Source organism: Kryptolebias marmoratus, linkage group LG4, assembly GCF_001649575.2.
Source record: "Kryptolebias marmoratus isolate JLee-2015 linkage group LG4, ASM164957v2, whole genome shotgun sequence".
NCBI classification, from domain to species: domain Eukaryota; kingdom Metazoa; phylum Chordata; class Actinopteri; order Cyprinodontiformes; family Rivulidae; genus Kryptolebias; species Kryptolebias marmoratus.
This window is the reverse complement of record NC_051433.1, coordinates 6608946-6630346: the sequence shown is the minus strand read 5'-3', so window position 1 is coordinate 6630346 and position 21401 is coordinate 6608946. Positions and strand designations below refer to the sequence as shown.

At 36.5% G+C, this 21401-nt stretch overlaps 1 protein-coding gene across 1 annotated transcript; it reads right to left on the bottom strand.

Moving 5' to 3' along the window:
- Positions 1 to 442: 442 nt before the first annotated feature.
- Positions 443 to 3194, bottom strand: LOC108231581. The gene is made up of 6 exons (XM_017408667.3): positions 3050 to 3194; positions 2757 to 2905; positions 2543 to 2619; positions 2023 to 2121; positions 1707 to 1805; positions 443 to 651 (listed from the first exon to the last, which is right to left on the bottom strand). The coding sequence occupies exons 1-6, from the start codon at positions 3155 to 3157 to the stop codon at positions 470 to 472; spliced, it is 714 nt and encodes a 237-aa protein (XP_017264156.1). The 5' UTR covers positions 3158 to 3194; the 3' UTR covers positions 443 to 469.
- Between the last annotated feature and the right edge of the window lie 18207 nt (positions 3195 to 21401).

Here is a 21401-nt window from a genome sequence, read left to right as displayed (position 1 = left end):
ATTTCAGCTTTCAAAAACATATAATGGAGCTTTAGGCCTGATCCCCAGTCAGTTTCACTCCAATCAACACCTGCACTCATGTGACCAGAGGGGCCCCTCAGTGAGTCAGACAAACAAGGATTCTAATGAGCCTCCATTGTTAGGAGAGTGAGAACAATTTGCAAGCAATCCAGCTCAGCTTTAAAAGCTCAACTCCACACTCTCTATTTCTGAATTGAGAAAGCTCCTCGGATGAGAAGCGAAACGTCTTCAACTACAGAATAGAAGTCCAGTTGTTTTTGTTTTTTAACTTTTTTTGAATAAGCACGTAGCCATTGTGTATGCAACATAGCTTGGGAATGCAACCATTGTAAGTAATTATGATTGAATGACCAGACTTAAACAGCAGTACAAACTGTGGTAAAGACCCATTATCAGATATTTTGCGTAACAGTATGTATTACTGTAATAACAACTACTTTTTTTTTTTTTACCAAAGATTATCCCACATTTCCTGAGCCCATCTAAAAGCAGCACGGGGATAGTAAAGAAATTTATCTGTCGTACATGTGAAGAGCTCTGAGAACACTTTTTTCATTCTTTTTGGAAGATCTTCAGTTATTTCTGGAGAATCAGGATTTATGTTGTCTGGTGTACTGCAGTTTTCATAATCTGTGAAAAGAACAAAAAAGGAAAGTTAACATTTTAACATACACTCTTCCCTGGTATTTGGGGCATGATTGCAACTAACTTGGTAAAGCTGATGCATTGCAGACAATAATATAATAATAAATAAAAGAAAAAAAATTAAGCTCATAGTACAGCTTGTTTTTTACCCTCTATAGACCACTCTGCAATGTAATCACAGCCTCTGTGCTCATGATCCAGCCGCTATGTTGGAAGACAAGTTGCAGTGGACAAACAAATACAGTAGGATAAAAAACACAAAGAACATGGTTCAACGGTCAGTCTTTGTGTTGTTTTTGGCTGCTTGGATATGGCTGACGAAAATAAAAAGTCATTTCAGAATTCTTGCAAATGTGACCAATCAAAGAGAACAAACTTATAAATTGTCCCAGTGGTAAAGAAACCAGTGTTTCACAAATGTTGCTTAGTCAGACCTTTCAACTACGATCCTCAGTCATTACAGACATTTGCTAGGATCCTTTCTTGGAGGTACATTCACCTGTGGACTTTCTGCATGAAATAACAACATCAGCTGTATGGATTCTTTTGATTACAGAGAATATTTAAAATAGTAGACTCATTCACTGCATTGTGCAAATTTTAATGAGAGTATTGTGTAATATATTGTGAAATAGGTAAAAAGAAAGCAGCTCACTTTATTGTTAGTTTACATAACACTTAACCTGGTTGCACCCAACCAAAGGTAAAATATTTACAGGCTTGGAGACTATTTCCACACATGCACATGTTTGTAGGGTTCAAAGTCATTCACAAACTTTAATTTCTGCTAATATTGTTGCTTCACAGCTGGTTCAAGCATCTCACAATATTTTGATTTTTGTTTTACATTTTCCAGGCCATTGAACTCAGTAAATGAATAAATATTGCAGATGTCATTGATCTAAGTCATTCTTCTGTTAATGCATTTTGTTTGTCTTCCAACATGGCAGAGGCACTTCCTGTGCACAACCACTGATGACATTAGTCAGAGTGGTCTATTCTAAGGTTTTGTTGAACCAAAACAATGTATGAAACCTCACCGTGATTAGTGTCCATAACTTGTGGTCTGTACAAGCTTAGACAATCTGCCAGTACTTCAAACTCTTTCATCTCAGCCGCAGTGATGTTTGGTCTCCTGCCTGTTCAAGACACAAAACATTAAAGATGAAATCGTTGTGTAGAATATCTTTAACATAGACTGACGCAGTGGATAAACTGTTTTATTTCTATAAGTGGGGTCAGATGGATCAAAATCTGTTGGACAGAATCAAACAGTGAGGTCTGGTGGGAAAGACGTGTTCATCTTTACATATTATCTTTTTATCACTTACGTTCTGAATCACCTCTTATACTTACTGAGAATCACAAGAAAGGAAACTAAGCCATTATCTCTCAAAACAAGACAGTCTTGACATCGACTGTGAAGAATCACACCTTTTGGATCCTTTTTGATTTCTGTTGAGAAATTAGATGATACAGTTTAGAAGATTAATTTCTAAAAATAAATAAATAAATAAATAAAGCAAAAGAAAGGTAAAATGAAAAATCCTTAGTGAAATAATCATTCATAGCAAGCTATAGTGGGGTTTCTATAAATACAATTAAACTTGGGAATAAAATAAATAAACAACTTTGCATAATATTCAATATATTTAGTGTCAAACATATTAATTTAAAGCACCCAAAGTTAAACGTAGTGCAACTTGAGCATTGCAATGTTAATATGTTTCCTCAGTATTAAGCTTTTAAAGTTTTTTCCTTGCTGCAAATCAAAGCTTCAAACAGCTGCAACACAAACAGAGCCAGTTAAAGACAGAGATATTAGCAAATAAACCAAAAATATTCAGTGTATGTTGTTTGTTCACAAATATCTTACCATCGGGTGTCCCAACTTCAGCAATCATGTTGGTTTTATAGAGATATTGTATGGTTTTATTGTCACAAACTCCATACCTACAGAAACAATATTTACACAGGATAATTAGACACACAAGGAACCAGGTATTTAGGCAAAAATTAAGTTTGATGGATAATTACAAGCAATTTACATATAAACAATTGCATAAATTTTACTAGTAAATAAGACTTACATTTTTATTTTTATGTTGGCATCATAGTAATTTAGTTTTTCAGTTGAGGTAACATCCACTTGAAAACTTGGAACAAATAAAGAATTTAACAGTGCTGCTACCCAACAATAATCTGAGGACATGGCAACGAGATACCATCTCCCAAGAATCTGGGAAAAACCAAGAAATCATCAGTCATCCTCTTTGTTTCTTTTGACTTTCTTCTTGGCACCAATGTAATATATTTAATCACACTTCAAGACATTGACAAGTTTAGTCTGAAGTTTAGTTTTTAAATGTGGAAAATGACTTACATCTGGACCTTCTTCAACTGGCTGCAGCAGCAAGTCACAGGCCAGCGATGCAGGCTGGCACACTGAGGCGAGACTCAACACAACAACAACAACACACAAAACCTTCATGGCGCCACGAGATGAGATCTTCTGTCTGTCTCTCTTGTGTCTGTCTTATGTTGGAAATTTCTGACCAATTATTTTCCTGCTACTTTTATCCACCCCCTAAGTTTAAAGTTGATTAGGTAAAGTCCATGTTTGCTTATCAAACAAACCAGTATTTCACCAATCATTTCAAGACTGAAGTAAACAAGTGTACCAGTGTATACTACAACAATATGTGGGATAGTTTTATGCTGGATAAATAAAAAAAGTTTAGCTTGATTTAAATAGTTTTTGGCAATGAGCTCAGACCAAGGCTGAAGCTCTACTAAAATTTGGGAGCCCCTATAGTTAGGAAGTCTGTGTAAAGATAGCATCTTACTGGGCTGTGACTATTGGAGACTATTCGGCAACTCAAACGTGACAAGTTTGCTTTTAAAAACATCAACTCTCAGCTGATCTAACATTATCAGGTAGACTGGTCCACAGGCCGAGGTCATGACATGAAAAGAAGATAATAAAATTTTGCATCAATGTGGGTTTTAGTTCTAACTTCAGACTCAGTGTTGAACGACATTCAGCCTTCAAGTAAAGAGAATAGTTGGACATTCTCAGATGTGCCATTCACGAATCATAATCCTCGAGTGGATAATTCACAACTGCAAATAATTAAGTGGCAGCATCTTGAAGAGGAGGCTGCTGACCACATGGGCTTTTAACACATGAAGTTAAATCCTTCTGTTCTACCACGGAGAGCTGATAAACAAAGTTGTACTTTCAGGAATTGCTGATCAGTGTCTGCCATGTTTTCTTTTGAAAATATGTACATGTCTGTTTTAATTGGTTTAATTAGTTGATGACAATTAAATAACTTCAGGTTAAAGGTGTTCCTGAATTGCATGATTTCTTGTGGAAGAGCATCTTCTGCTCACAACTGAACATTTTCCTGACATTTAAAACATAAAAGGTTGAAATTTAATGTTAGATTTTTGGCTTTTTTTGAATGCTGTGGCACAGTTTATGTAAGTTTCATGATATTTTATTTAAGTATTTACAACTTTTGATTTATTTTAATATATTGTACAAAAAGGGGCATGGCACTGTTTCAAGGTGAATATTTTTTTCTGCAACAGCACTTCAGATGATTTGTATATTAATGAATTATCATTTTTTATGCGCAAACAAAAAATCTGAGACATATAAAACTGATTAAATAAATATGTTCTTCAGAATTAAAGCTCATTTAACCACATCAGTTGTAGTACATAAATTCACTAGAGTGCCAGAAACATCCAAAGTGACAGCTTCTTTAAGCCATACAGGAAATGTACTAAATCTAATGGATGTTTTATCAATAAATTATTTCTTCAGGAAGAGTGACCTAAGATGAAGAGACAAAAAAAGCAGGGAGGCATCTCTAAATATGCAGGGTTACAGAGAGGTCAAAGCTGATGAAAACTCAGCTGAAGACATCTTGAGCTGTTTCAAAATAAGGATCAAGACTGACGAAATGTATTAGCTTCCTCGATGTAGTTTAGAAAATAATGTGTTTGGCATTCACTGGTTTTAAAACAAAATGAGAAAAAGAATAATAAATTTACATATCAGGTTGTCATTCTTTTAAATAAATTTCAGGACCTTCAGGCCCCGTCCACACGGGTTTTATGAATATGAAAAGGGTTTTCTATTTTTTTATAATTTCAGCCTTGCATCCACATGGAAACTGTGTTTTAGGAGCCAATAAAATGTATTTTTCCAAACTGGATTCCAGAAAGGAAAAAAATCCTTAAACACCACACAACCTTTTGAAAATACTGTTGACATAGACCCACCCTATTCTAACCTACAACTCCAATAATGACAGATTACATGCTGCAGACATAAGCTGCTTAACTACAATATACCCTAAACCCTATGAGTATTGTAAGGAAAACTTTTCCCTCTTTCTTTTGCTGGTTACTGTGCTTGAAATTTCCCATTATGACCGTATTTTTGGACTGACAGGACTCCCGGTCAATAGTAGTTTAATGTGACATCAAGAGAAGTTTCACTGTTTTGTTGCTCTTGTATTTACCATCCTTGTCTTGTTCTTTTCTTACATTTACAGTGTGGAGCATCTGCAACAAGCCTTCTTTCTTATTTTTTGGTGTGTTTTCAGGGCAGCGTCACAGCACCACATATAGGCCTGGCATAAGTACTACAGCCTTTTGTGTCATTTTCTGTGTTTCTGTGTTGATGAAGTCATTTCTTGAAATTGTGAAGGTTTATGAATAAAAAGATCATTTCGGAAAGTCAGCGTTCTTGTGTGGACGAGGCCTCCATTTACAAAGTTACTGAAAGGTGCTGTGATGTTCACAAAATATTGAAGACCCAAACTATTACCTTTAGTCAATAGGATTTTTTTTTTCAATCCCAAAATCACCTTGTTTGCTGAGAAACTGAAGTTTCTGAAACCACCAGCTTTTCTGTCTACAGTCAGGGAAGTTTTATATCACCACAGATTAAGAGGCATCCAAGAAATATGCACCTGCTACAAAACTGACACATTCAAGATGGACTCAAGTTTACAGCTCACCGCCTGGAGAAAGTTTTACGACTATACTAGGAAAATATTGAGTTGTTGGCTACAAATAACAGAAGTATGTTTAGAGGAATAAAACTGAGGCCTTCAATCCCAAGAAGACTGTTCTGACTACTGATCACTACGGCAGCATCGTTTTAAAGGCTGTTTTTCTGTGTCTGGAACCAAAACAAGCAGACAATATATAGAATAATGAACTCCAGAATTATTCTGCATAATCTCAAACTAATGGAGCTGCTTTGACGCAGGGAGACTTTCAGATTCATCTGACGAAGTATATTAATAAACAGCTGGAACTGTGATAGAGTGGGGTGTTTCAACATGATATTGACTCTAAACGCATGGTTCAACATTTAAGTTATCTGTAGGGCCTACTAAGTTCACATCTGGCAGTACGAAATAAAACACATAAGCATGTCTAAACAGCAAACATATTTACTGAAAGAGAAGGAATGAATCTTCAATAGAAGGGTAATTTAAATATGTAATTAAGACCTTTTTGTTATTACTTTTCTTCAGTTTACATCTATTCGTGATCCATGTGGCTGCTGGTGTAAATTGTCATGTTCCTCATTATGATTCATAATCTGCTTCACTGCAGGGAACTGTCAAAGTTAACTTTGCCCCCTTTTCTGACTCCTATTTAGTTGAAATTAGTCATAAAAACAAAGGATGCATGAAGCTAAATTAGATTCTACCATGCTAACCATGCATGTTAAAATTTTTAAAAGTACAACATTTTCCAAAGAGTCCTTTGTATTTTATTACTTTCTCGACACTACGCTGAATAGAATACTAATTACTGATTTTTTATTTTTCAATACTGGTAAAGGTTAAGAAGAAAAAAAAAGCAGGATAAAACAAAAAAGTTTATTATTCTTTGGATCTGAGTTAACAAGAAAAAAAACTAAACAGAACAAACAAAGAAATTAAAACATAACGAGTACAGCCAGAGTTACGACAGTTGTTAAAACAGTTGTCATTCGAGTTTGCCAGCCCGCTGCCGTAGACAGGGCCAGCAGGTAACTGAGGGTTACATAATGTTACTTTTGTACTGCTCAGCACCTTAAAAGACCTGTGGGAAACAGTGCAAGTCATCATGCTGCTGCAGCAGCAGCAATCTAGCATAAGCCTATTTAATACCAGCCTCTTCAAACACAGTGCCAGTTGGAGTCAAAGGTTAATGAAAGGGCACCTGGTTGGGAGGATGAAGACATGGCAGCCGTCAGAGCAAAAGGGATTAGCCCTGTTCTCATATCAAAGGGATCCCCAGGCAGAAAGGCTCAATCTGGATTTTGTGTGAAAATCTGTCTCTATTGCAGATTTTTGGTTGAAAATCAAGCGAGCTTGGCTCTTCGTTTTCTCTCACAACCTTCACTCTCATACATACCGACATGTTAACTGGTGTTTGAAACACAGCGTGATGCAGAAAATGGTGAACCCCGAAGGTCTGAGGTCAAGAGATTATTAAAACATAAGCCAATATCTGGAGACAGACGGGCTGACAAATGTTGCAGTGGGATGAGATTGCTTTATATTAAGTCCTGCACAACAAAACTGAGTTATGTTGGCTTTACGGTGACTCAAATCCATTATATTTAGGAGGAAAGTTTTCTTTTCTTGATTTTTATGACAGTACTTTAGTTACTTTTAAATACAAATACTGACACATTTTAGCCCTAGTCTTGTGAATGAATTCTAAGTCATGAAGGTCAGACACCCTCGGCTCTGTGATAGTGCTTGGCCATTTTTTCTACATAATGATGCTTCAATAGCACTGCATTTGGCCATCTGTAGCACAGCATTGAGCCATATCCAACTTCAACCTACAATAGTACATTTGACATTGGTGCACGGGATCATTGTGTATGAGGTGGTCTAAAGAAAATGCATGTGTTTCTGTGTGTAAAGGCTGAGGGGAATTGCTGTGGCAGAGATGGATTGGCTGCTCTGTAGGCATCTTTATAAATTGGATATGGCAGCATAATACGGAGCTACTTAAACACTTCGCAGGCACTCCCTGTGGTCCCACCGTGTGACAGCTCTTTGCCAATATGTTCCTTAGAGATAGGCCTTCTGGATTTCCATAAAAGAGCCCAGTTGTTATAAAAAGAATTTAATGGATTTACAGGAAGTCATTAACATTAGGAGACAGTGTTTGTCTAAGGTGCTATTATCATGGGATGTCAACGGAATAAATAATGTCGGCCTTATTTATCTTTCTGTTCCTGGCCTTGTAAAATTCTGTGAAACACACTGAGATATGTTTTATTTTTTTAAAGAACTGACTCTTTTGTGACAGTTTAAATAAATCTTTTCATAAAAGGACGTTGACAGATGACTTGTGTGAGACTGGTGCTTAATCAAACTAAATTCTTTATTAATTTGCAGCAGCCATTGTCGCTGCAGCAACGAAACGAGCATTAACTCAACGGTGTTACAGTTTGGAAAGAAATTTACCTGAATGATAAATCCCTTTGGCACAAAGGAATTGGCAAAGGCACAAATCAGACTTTTCACAAATTCCATGTAAATAAAATTAGTGGAACTAAAGCTAACATTAGCATCACAGGGCAGGGAATCTAATTTAAAACAATGAAATGCAAGGTTTCATCGAGTTATCATCGAGTTAAACTCGATGATAACTGCTTTATAAATTGCCAGCTTATGCCACATTTGTTCTTAAATTGTGTCACTAATGCATTAAATTATTAGAAGTGTTTGGAGGAGAATAGTGCAGTGCTTGCATATTGTAATTTCACCCCAAATATGGTCTACATTTTGCATCAGACTTAGTAAAAATGTCTCATTTCTCTCTTTCTCTTCTTTTTATCTTGCTTTCAACCTTTTCCAGTCACCAAGTCCTTTCTGTCCCACTCACTCTTAAGCCTGTTTATCCCTAACAATAATCTTAAATTAAATATGGCTACAGATATGTTGTTTTTTCAAGACTTAGCCACTTCCTAGAACAGCTGGGCATCATAATTTAAAAAATATATATTGGTAAGGCATTAAATTGTGCATTTGTTAGGGATTGATAGGGATCATTTTTAAGCCAAGGATTTATAAAGATTTTGTGCTCAGACAAAGCAAGGGGATCATTGTTTTGCAGCGGAAAGCAAACCCAAAAACAGATTTCTGTGCAGAAAATTTATTTCCTGTGGTTTCAGAACATTTAAACACAAGCTCCTCATAAATGTGATTTTACATCTTCTTTGCTTGAGCTGAAAACCTAAACATAGCTGTCAGTGTTTACTGACAAAATACCTTTCAAATACATCTGTTTGTAAAATGATTGAAAAGGTTGTTAGGCCTTGTGATATGGGGTGATACTTCTAACTAAAAACTGGCGGAGCTGAAAGGCATTTTCACTGCATATGAAAACAGCAATTATGATCTTGTTTGTCTGCCCCCACATTTTAGAAAGGTTATTCAGGCAACCCAAAGCAGCAAAGGAAGTTGTTATGAACTCAAATGATTATGTAAATGATTCAGCGAAGTTTCTTCTGATGTTTAAAGCAGGGTAATTTGTTTGGTTATTATTACAGCCAACAATTAGTGGTTTGTGTAAGCAATATCTTTGAAGATGAGACCAGTGGGAAAGATTGCATTAGATCAAATTATTGTTTAATGAACACCTTTACTTTCTTTTTTTTTAGTGCTACATCATAGTTTACCGATACAAGTGATACGCTGTTGAATTTTTAATGAGTAAGAATGCTAATAAGTCGCCATGTAATATGCCTTAGAAGTCTTGTAGGAGAAAAGTTCAATCTCTTACACAATTTTTAGACAGATTTTGTCCAGTAGAGGCTTTTAAGTGTTTTGTTTTTTCTTGCTGTGCCATCAGTCTAATAATGTAGGCCTGACTCGTCTAAATTTCTATCATGTTTTCCAAAATTCTGTCACTACTGAAAGCAGCACCTAAAATATGTTTAATAAGCTTGTTTTGTTGTGTGTGTGTGTGTGTAGCAAAGACAAAATATCTTGTGAATCACTGAAGACATTTTAATGAAGCTTTCAGAAAGTAATCACTTGGTTGACATCTACAATTAATTAACTTTTGTGGTCAACTTGATTCAAAATGGCCACCACAGCAAAGTTATTTTAGCAAACACACAAATGGTCATAACTCAGTCAATTGTACAGCTATGGAGTTTAAATTTGGTTTGGTAGTAGCTGAGACTAGTCCCCAACTTATACTCTGAACACTAACTGATCATGGAAGATCTGTGCCTAAAACTTTGCCATTAACTACTGGAATTAACTTTGTCGATTTGTTAGCAAAATATCTCATGAACCACTGAACCGTTTTTAACTAAACTTTCAGAAAGAATTCATTGGGTGTACATCTATGACTTTGGACTCAATCCATTTCAAGATGGCCACCACAGGCAATTGAAATTAGAATGTCATGAAAATGGCTATAACTCAGACCTTTTTTTAAGATATTGAGCAACACTTTGGTATATTAGTAGCTGAGAGTGATCACAACACATTTTTAGGGACAATAGATTGTGTGACATCCTTGCTTTTAAACTTGGCATTAACTTTTAGAGTCAACTCTTGTTTGTCTGTTATCAGAGCATCTTATAAACCTCTGGACAGATTTCAATTAAACTCGTATACTGTAATTAATTGCAGTACATTTGCAACTGATCAACTTTCGGAGTAAACCCAATTCAATATGGCTGCCATAAAAACGGCTGTATCTCAGTGAAGTTTACAGATGTTGAGCTGAAATTTCAGGTGGTTGTAACTGATAACACATACTCTGTTTACTAACAGATTACATGAAATCAGGCAAAATATCACATGAGATTTCACATATTGTTCTTTTCAAGTTTTGACTAAAACGGCTACATCTCCATCATTTCTTATATTTAGATGATCTTAGTTTAAAACTCTGGCATGAATGGTGGTGGTTGATATTCATTCCTTCAAGGAATGTTAGGCTTTTAATTCAAAACATGACTGGAATAGATGCATGTACACTTTCAGACCTGTTAAAATCTCTAATTAACCCAACTTGCACTCCTTTTTGGACTGTGTAAGGAAGCCATACTAGCCAGAAAACAAAACCCACACATGTGCAGGGAGAACATACAGACCCCCATAGACAGGCCCCAGGTGAGATTCAAACCCACAACCTTGCTGCGAGGTGACAGCAACAGTTTTATTTATAACCAGTCTTTGCTTTGTTTGGGATACCAAAATTAAATCAAGAAGATTAAATTGATTTATTTCCCTGTACTTTACAAAGGAGTTGGTAAAAATGTCCTCTTTGCTATTGCTTTCATTGTTAAGTCTATTTTAGTTATGAGGCAGGCAGCGTCCAAATGAAAACAACTGAGAAGTGGAGTGTTCTCATACGTCCATGGCTAAAAATGGAAGCAGAAAAGAGTCTTGTGCATATACTTATGTATAATTTATGAGCAGCACTCATAAAAGATATTGTACAAATACATAGCAAGAAAAAATAAATCTGTTAAAAAACTGTGCATGGACATCTTTGTATTTCTCATTGCATCTTTGGCTCCAGCTGTGTAACAAACACAGTTCACAGGGAAGCTGCCTTTCACTTCATTGTAAGCCATCTTCCTGCAATAACTTCCCTCACCATGATTTCTATGAGAGGCATTTTTATAGCAAAAAGTACTTTTTGTAAAAATATCAGGCACTTACAATAATAGCATGAGCCTATTAGTTGCACTTTTACCTTGCCGTATATGTTTGGTTCTTGTAATTGTACATGCTGGTCAGAGCATGCTCAATATGGGCCAAGCTGCAAACAATTTGGGTCGACCAGTAATTTTCACAAAGTTTGGTGATGGAGTTGAGGAGAGTCTATAAAACTGTATAGTTTGGACATCTGTTATAGCCCTCTTTTAAAGTAATTCATGGAGAGACTAAATTCTCTGTGTTTTTCTAGCTGAGAGCCAGAACTGGTTCTAATAGCAGGTTGATGGTTTAAAGTACAGGCAGTTTCTCACTGGCACCCTACAGAACATCGAGGGGCGAATGGAGAACAGGTATTAGCCCCATAGATCATGTAAAATTAGCAGCAGGAACCCCTGTCAGCTCAGACATTGGCACTTAATCTTGGGCTTTTGGCAGACTGTTGCCTTAACAGGTCAAATGATATCTATAAATCAAGGATCCCCTGGTGGAGAGTGAGACGGAGACATGGAGAGAGGCGAGCTGCACAGAGCTGGCACTGAAACTCAAAGGAATTAAATCCCAGCCATAAAATCTAACCCAAGAAAATAATCCAGTCTATCTTATAAAGGATTAAAACCCTTAAAGAAGATGGATTGCCTTTTTGTGATTTTCTGTGTGATGTAATCTTAGATTTTGGAGATCACATGGGGGTAGAATTTAAAGAAATTTGCAGACAACTTACGATGAGAGCGACATCCTGTTTTTAGGATTGCTTGATTGGTTTGTGGTTGTGTACTTTTAGATGAGGAACTAAAATATGTGATTTTTTTGTGTTCATTTGTTTGCTTTTTTTCCTTCTGTAGTTTTTTCACGTACACTGAAATAAAATGTTTTCTATTTGATTTTACACTTTCATTGAAATTATTTTTTCTTGTTCAAAAGAGACCACAAAAAAAAACCAAATAAATAACATTCAATCCCATCATTCTCGGCATCTCTGAGGCCAAACAGTCAGTTATTAAATTGTAAAGAAGAATTTATCAATCAATTTATCAATTTATCAATTTATCAATCAGAAAATGTCAGACATTCAAACTTCAAAATGTCCAAAGGCTGTCTTAGAAATAACTGAGATAAAATAGAAATGTAAAGAACTTTTTCTCTTGAAACTCCCTAAATTGCTTATTTACTTAATTGTACACCATTTTTCGAGTTGGCATACTGTATATAAGCTATGGCATTAGAAATTATATTTTACTATGTGCAGTTTACTAATGTGGTATTAATATTATAATTTGTCCAGTTTAGTCTGACACTTGATCTTAATAAACGGTTTGTGTATGAATGATGGTTGAGGGGAAGACCATCTTGTCATGATTCTGAAAATTAAATGCCTCGCGTTCTTTAAAGAAATAAATTACACCCGCTGCTTTCCATGCTGTAGTTTTAAACTAAGATCATCTTTATGTTGAGAAACGGTGGCGTTGTAGCCGTTTTGGTCATTTGCCCAATCTCATGCGATACGGGAAGATGTCACACTCAGAGTAGGTGTTGAAGTTGATTCTCAGCTACTACCACATCAAATTTTAACACAGCATTTGTAAAATGAACTGAATTATAGCTATTTCAGTGTTTTCCAAGGTCAGTTGTCTGCGGTGTTTATTTTGAATAGGGTTGACTCCAAAACTTAATAGGTTGTAGAGGTTTGCTAGAAAGTTTCATCAAAACCTGACCAGTGGTTGATGAGATAGTTTACTTAAAGACAGATGGAGTTGACTCCAAATAGTTAATAGCAAACTTTTTAACAATTTGTAAGCACTCAAACTATGTATTGGGGATGAGTCTAAGCCACTATTACATTACATTTTAGCTCATTATCTGATATATTTAAAACATTTTTTGTTGCTTTTTAGGGTCAGTCATCTTGAATCGGAACAAAACCTTTTGTTTGTTTCCTTGTTTGTTTTTAAAAAGTTTTCAAATCATTCGCAGGCAGATTCTTATTGCAAAAGCTGTCAGTATAGCAGCCTGTAGGGAAACAAATGATGACATGTTTGGCACTTGTTAGATTTGTCACTTAGTGTCAAAATCAGGGGATGTTGTAACATCATTTTATTTTTTTAAAACAAAGATGTAATATAACAATCCCTGAGATGTAAGAAATTAATTGTCACACCAATATTTTTACTCCTTGTCAAACATCAATTGTCATTTTTATACTTAATCTAACTGTGCATTTCCCCTGAGCAGAATATATCTCGTCTCCACAGCGGGACAGGCAAAGTGCTGAGACAGACTGAGTGGAATATCAGGTAAAAAGACCCAATAACGATATGTAATCACAGAGTGTGGTTGGCAGTGGCAGCTGAAGCAGAGAAACTGGAGGTGGTGATGGAAATAGAGGTTTCTAGTGTGTGTGTGTGTTTGTAGGGAGCGGACCCCAAGCTAAATGCTCCGCCACCCATGGAACTAATTTAAAGTCCTCGTTTAGAGGCTGTCACACGAATGGCTCTGATGACCACTGATCTCTGCACATTTAACGGCACAGGCAGCTGTCAGGGGCTTGACAGACAGGCCCCACCACTGACTGATTACATACAGAGCCAGAGTGAACTGTGATCTGGTGAACTTTATTTTCCCTGGCAGGTCCAACGTGTGGTGAATGCCTCAGCTTGGTGGCTATTCGCAGATCTGCTCCATCTCAGATAGACTCTCCCTTCCCCACCATTAACACCACAAGCACACGTCAAGAGACTTTATTAATTATTAAGATGGATGATGGCAATTCTGTGACACTTTAGAAGATGAAAAAATAAACACTTTTGGGTAGTTTTAGCAGCATTTGAGTCAGAAGTGTAAAAATTCTTTCTCCATGCTCAAGATCCAGGAGTCTGAGCCACACCATGCAAGTAAAAGTACAATTTATATATATAGAAAAGCAGAATATCTTAGACATCTAAGATGAAATACATTATATTTTAAAATCACACCAGTTTTTAACCCACTGAAACATTCTGTGTTCATTTAAATTCAATGTTTTTAAATGTTTGTCACTAAAATCTATACCTACACAATGGGCTGATCCTGTGAGTATTTCCTAAATTTGTGAATAGGGGATCTGTAAAATACATTAATCTGGCTTTGCCCTAAACTTCACTCACCAGTGGTTCAACACAATCTTCTCTAAGGTAATTATCAAAGAGCTATTAGCAAAAAATATGGTATTTTTCAACATCATGTGCAGTGTGTCCTTAAAAGTGAATAAACTGGAGGACTTGAGAACAACAGAAAAGCTGCCTAAAAACTAGTGACAGCAAATGAATAAAAAAGATAAATAAAGCAGTAAAAAGTCATGCAACAAAAAAAGTTTCTCAAACAAATAATTAAAGTTGTTAATTACATCAGTTCTTTTGAAGCCAAAAAAAAAGGCTTGACCCAATTTGCAGAGTTTTGTATGCTTATTAAGCTTTCAGTGATAAGATGAACATGAAATTTGTCTCACTGCATTTCTCTCTAAATTCTGCAGATTTTTACCATCAACTTGGATTTTATTTGCAATAAGAAAAAGCTAAAGTAAGCAAACAAGATTAAAAGGTAGGCAGGCAAATGTTAATAACTTTTGTTATTGTTCTTTACAAGAATTATCTTTTTAGTGGCAGTGATGTTAAAGGAAATCATTTCAAGTTTCACATTAACTGCAAATTGAAGCTAAATTGATGTTGGATAACTTACACAGCATCTCATTCACCAGGGTAAAATGTTAGCATTGTTGTTTTTGATAAAAATCCATCACTGAACATGGTGTGACATCAATTTACAAAGCAAAGCAAAAGACTATTTAACTCTTGTCAATGTGCTGGTTTGAGAGTGGTCACATTTTACAGTAACATTGCTGAATAATACGGTTTCTTCTTGCTCTAAAACATATCCCAACCATTCACTCATATCCTCTCTGTCTTTAGTTTTATATTGTATGATGGAATTGACATTTTACAGTTCTTGAACAGTTTCCGGTCTATTTATTGTTACACTTAAACCTTTTTGTCTATTTTTCAGTAATGTTGCTCAAACTTTATCTTTAAAACAAATAATCAGTTAAAACGTGTGCCCAGATGTAGATTCAACATTCATTGTGCTCATTTTGCAAATATTAAAGCTAAATATGCAACAGGTCAGTTAAGAAAAAAAAAGTTTCTTATTTGATAAGTGATTAACTGCTTGTACCATTTACAAGTAAAAAACATTACAACGTTTGCTGATCCTGGAATTTATCTTGACTGTAATTTGAAGAGAAAAAAACATAAACCATGACCTCATGTGGAATCAAGGATATTGTTCAGTACATTTGTTATTATGTCATTTCAAAATACAACACTCATGTAATGTGTATTTAGCACTGGCAAAAAATGAAATAAAAAAATATTCAAAGCTCTTCTGCCAAAATGCTCTAAAGGCTTATCTTCAAAGATGTCACAGATGATTTGTCACAGAGACTGTAGCCACTTTCAAGCTGGGACTGAGATGCTGCTGTAATGCCTCTGAGCCAGAGAGGGAGGTAGTCACAGAGCTGAGTTGGTGAAGAGGTGTACAGTGGGGGCGGAGCCTGCAGCACATTATTGTAACCAACAACAATGTCATAACTTGTTGGTTCTGCAATGCTGCTTTATTTTTGTAAGCATACATATTTACAGGACATGGCTGGCTTGAGGCCAGTTGTTGACTAAATTGCAGGGGAAAGTCCAAAACAGAAATATGTTGAAAGGCTTTTAGTTTGCTGTTACCACTGTCTAAAAGGTTAAAGTCAAAACCTCAAACATGAGAAGAGCAAAAATAAAACAGGATGTCTTCTGAGAATGAACATGTGAAAAGAAACAAAACAACAGCAGTTCAGAGGCTGTGGGTTCTCCTCCACTGTGCAAATACTGATAAACTAACAGGGCCTTAAACCTTAAACCTCATCACAAAAGTCCCTGAAATATCATCTGGTTTAAAAAATCACTAATAACTGATGAAATGAGCAGTTTTAAAAAATGGGGTCCAGTGGGACATGAAAGAGAATCAGGAAACTGCAGGTACAAACCTCACATTTACGTATTTCTCCAAATACTTGAAGTTAAAGTAAAAAGTTGCTTTGTCTGTCATTATTTAACAAGGCAGCTCCTGACATCTCTTTCTGCTTGGAAAAAGAAACCCATCAAATAAGAATTCCAGCCTGTCTACCTGCAAATCTCCCTCTATCTGTGGATTAGATCTAACTCCTCCAAAATCTTGGGCTGGTGCTACATCAGAGGATGTGCAGCGCCAGGGAAGTTACGTAACTCATTAAGACCTCACTGCTCTCTCCTGGGTTGGTTCCTTATCCCTTTAAACTTGCAGCCTTTGAGCAAATAAAGCCATATAAGAAGGCTGAACTATAAGAACCTCGCAAACTCCGAAACTTTTTGATCGAGCAGCTTGAATTCAACTTGAGGGCAGAACAGTTGAACTGCGCCATTAGGCATCATTATACTCATTGTTCTGCTTCATAATCAGTGATGTTATAACATTTAGATAAAAGTGGTAGTTATAAAGTGCAAGCTGTAAATGTATAGCTGCGTTTTTAATAAGTTGGACAATATTATAAAAGGAAATCTTTAAAGCAGTAGATTAAATTCTCACAATAAATGAGAAAAATTATAAGTATATTCATTACATGTTTTTCACATACCAATCAATTACTCTGAGCCCTTCTGTTCTAATAACCCCTTTGTCCTTCAGGAGGATCTTGGTTTCAGGCTTCCTTTACCTGTCTTTCATGAAGCACGTTAGAACAACATTGCTATGATTGGCATTCTGCATTAGCAATCCCCTCCATAGCCTTTTTCCTATTGTCATTCCGCAGCAGCACCGAGCTGCAATGTTCTCCCTCAGTCTCTCTGAACTGCCATGACAACGTGCTGCAAAAGCCTGACGAAGCCCGAAGGCCTCCTCAGTCAAGAGGGCTCTGCTCACCTCTGCAGATGACTGCACGGTTTCATTTATTTTCATGAAGGAAAACAAAAAGGAAAGATTGAACAGGGGATAAAGCAGCCCAGCTAAACACGCCAGAGAGACTGACCCCACATACTGTAGCTGCCGCACAAATTGCTACAAGAATCTGTAAGGTCCGTGGAGACCAGAAATGATCAAAATATTTCAGTGTGGGTTTAATTACAGCCTCTGCTTTGGGTACTGAAATTGTGCTGGAGCTCAGTGCTCATGGGTTAAAATTGCACAACATCTCAATGCAGTCAGCTATTTTTAAAAAGCGTACATTTATATGATCTAGAGTCAAAGTTATGGCCATGTTGCATCCCACTACACCATGGGACGTCAATAAAATTTGCCTGAAAAACAATTTTAGGATAACAATGCAAGGACTAGCTTTTGATTTGCCATGCTTCTGGTCATCATGGTCAGTCTGTTTAATTTAGTCGTGATAGATGGCATTTGTCATGCTCGGTTATTGGTGCCTGTTGCCAAAAGGCAAAGCCAAACGATAATGTTTTTATCTGTTTGTGCATTTGTGTGCTTTTGCCTGTCTGCAAGCATAATATCTTATGAACCACTGCACAGATTTTAATAAGACTTTCAGAACATAATCCCTGGATGTACCTCCACAACTGATTGACTACGGGAGTCAACTCAATTTAAGATGGCTGCCAAGGCTAATTGAATGAGCAAAAACAAAAATGTTTATTACTCAGTTTTGCAGATATTGGGCTAAAATTCGATATTGCAGAAGTTGAGAACACCCCCAACCTATTCTCTGAGGCTTAATAGATGACACAGGAACTTTCAGCATTGGATGTAAACCTGAATCTGAAAAACTTTTTGAGTCAATCCAATTCAAGACAACAGCTACTCAACATTTGCAAAAACAAAAATGGTTATGACCCAGTCAGTTTTGTAGATAATGTCCTGAAGTTTTGAGTAGCTGCAAATCATTCCACACACAAAATTCTGAGCACTAACAGATCCTGCATGAGATTATTTTCAAGATTTAACCAAAATGGCTGTAACTCTGTCTTTTCTCAGTTTAAAAGTCTGGCATGAAGATTGGCAGGTAATATCCATTCCTTCAAGGTAGGCTAGGCCTTCAATGTTTTGAATGTGTTGAAGATGGGTTTTTTTCCACATTTTCCTGTTTTTTGTTTTTAAGTTTTAAAACTTGACTACTTTGCTGCATCAATCAACACACTGCTGCAACATTACAGAGGAGTGACAAGGGAGACTTGAAGCATTATCACAATAAATTGTTCATTCTTTTGTAATATTTGCACACAATTTTATTAAAATGAAATCATCATTATAAATATTTTACACTCTACATATTGCATTTTTTTTTCCAGAGCTTGGTCTAATTATTACTCACTGGAACTAATGTCTGCAAATATTTTGAATAATTACATTTTATTGTAGCTCATAAAAAAACTTGCATCAGGGAGCCAGCTTCCATTTTTCGAGCCATCAGCGGAGGTTCATTCATGCCCACTCATTTGTGCCGTGAAAGTGTACCGCAACTGTCAGCCCATTAGAGGAAGCGTGCCGAGGAGAACTCCTCTCTCTGAGATCCCTCACTGCTTTGATGCCTCAATAGACCTGCGGCCAACAACACACAAAGGGAGGTGGAGAGATTACTGATGCAACACAACTGACTTCAGAACTGACTGGGGCGCTCCGGCATAGAGGAGGAAAGTCAGTCACTCTGAGAAGAACTTTTCAAGTTATTAATTGTAAATTACAGTTATTTCAGATGGTGGTGAGATTTTGTTTTTCACTGTTCTGATGATTAATCTGTGACCTTTACATCCATTTTTATTAGCTTAATTATATCTACCTTGAAATATATTGTGAAAAATTGTGTTCTGTCGAAAAGGGAACAAAAGTTTGTTTGCGTAAAAGAAAATGCAATTAAAATAGGACTCTTCTGTGTGATGTCCTTCTAATTTGCATGCACAGTCTGTGTATGGCATTTTGTAAAAGGCTAATTTGTGCTTTCATGAATGAGGTTTTGTGAAGAATAACTCAGAATTAATCATGGAATTAATCATTACAAGATCTGCACTGCATCTTTCTTTTACTGTGCACCTCTAATCAGCTGTTCTGCTCTGATATCTCATGTTTCATTCACTAAGACTTTACTGCGCAACAGAATTTCCATTTTCCTTGAATATAGAACGAACCTGGGTGAGATAAAAGCAGAGAGAGAGTGAGAGGGAAAAGAGATGAGGGGTGCAGAGGATGTCTGGGTGTTACTGTAGATAATCTTGGGGATATGACTGTGGATGTGCTTTTAGCCAGTGCACCCTTTGCTTCAACCTGGCCCGCAGCTAGTGTAGATTTAGGGCAGCATGCTTGAGGCCTAGTCATGTCTGAGTGATTAGATAAAGAAGGAGAGGCCAAACGATAAAACCCATCGCAGAGTTTATGCAGCACTGACTGTTCTGAGACCGACATCACATCAGCAAGCACAGCAGGAGGTTGTCGTCACTTTTATCCGTTTTCTCCACATTTATAAGGACGTAAACACCAAAACGTTCGTGCCAATTAGTGTAAACATTTTTTATAGCAATTAATTTCCCAGAAAAATACACTTCTACACGTTTGTTGCTGCTTTTCATGCCGCATCTATAAGTGCAGCTGGCTGGGGGACACTGTTATATATTTCATGCTGTGTAAGTGTGGCTTTTTCTTTACCTCACTTTATGGTAATGAAATTCACTGAGGTGTCAAATGCTGCTCTGGGCTTATTCCCATCTCCCACTTCAGGTCAGACGAGACCAGCGTTCTGACAGTTGCAAATGTGGCCATATAATGTCTGACACGACAGTGAGGTCTAAAAAAAATGCACCGCAGCAAAACATGTTGAGCTGTTTTGCTACTCAGACAAATTTATGAATGGGACGGTAAATGAAAGTGAGTTCTTGTTTCAAAAATAAATAATTAATATGTGCATAGTATTAGTTTAAGCAATGTTATCATTAGTTTAAACCTATAGAAGTCAAAAACCATCTTCAATGAAAAACAATCTGTTTTTGCTTCTTTAGCAAATTCCATTTGAACAAAATATGACCATGAAGCAGAAAAGGTTTCACAATGCATTAAAACAGCCATGTACCTTTGACTTTTTTTCTTGATCAATGTGAAAAGAAGGAAAATGGTCCAGCACTGTAATTGTTTACATCCAAATGTGTGCAGAATCTTACCTTTCATACTGGAGTTACTATCATAAAGCTTCTGACAGAGATGCAGTTGCTTTTTGTTCTTTGCATTCTTACTCAAACATTTTGCAAAAAAGTTGCTAAAACAAAGTGAGTAAGCTCCCCGTAAAAATCTAGATACGAATCACACATTTTTATCATGCAATATAATTGTGAAAAATGTTTACAACACAGATGCCCAGCGATGCTGAAAACACGTAAACTCGCTATAATGAGAAAAAGTTATGTCTTTGAATTGACGTCAAAGTGCTTTCACACTCCAGTGCCCACAGCACAAGCACCATCTGTAGATCATGTCACACACACTTTGTCATTTTCATTTTTTAGACAAAAGCATCCTTGATGAGCAGGTTTTCTTTCATTATCTTCCTTAACGAGCTTAAAGTTTGTTTCACATCTTTAATTACATGTTTCCAGTGAGGTGTTTTTGGTTTGTTCTTTGAAGGTTGGAGCAAAACGTATGTATACATTTTAATAATGCTGTGTGCTGCCCTGTGAGTGTGATTGATGGCTTTCTGAGTGCTTCACCTCACTCAGTTATGAAGTGCAGGCTTTATCATGTTAAAGAAATTACCCGTATTGGTTCAAAAGCCTTTATATATTCCCAGGTCTTACATTTTGCAAATGCTTCTTTTCAGATGATGTTTCTGGGAAGTAGCAACATTCTTTTTAATCCTCTTACCTTGCTTCCAGGCAGATGTCTGCTTCCGCTCCTTCAGTATAATGTTTTATTTACTTAGAAGCCATACTTGCAGTGGGTGGGTAAACAACTGCTTCTCAGATTGGT

Excerpts from the sequence above, each read along its gene's own strand:
- LOC108231581 (XM_017408667.3), bottom strand. The coding sequence starts at position 3,157 with ATGAAGGTTTTGTGTGTTGTTGTTGTTGTGTTGAGTCTCGCCTCAGTG. Across the intron at positions 2,122-2,542 it reads TGAAGTTGGGACACCCGATG|AAATCAAAAAGGATCCAAAA; the intron begins GTAAGATATTTG and ends ATTTCTCAACAG. Across the intron at positions 652-1,706 it reads AGTTATGGACACTAATCACG|ATTATGAAAACTGCAGTACA; the intron begins GTGAGGTTTCAT and ends TTCTTTTCACAG.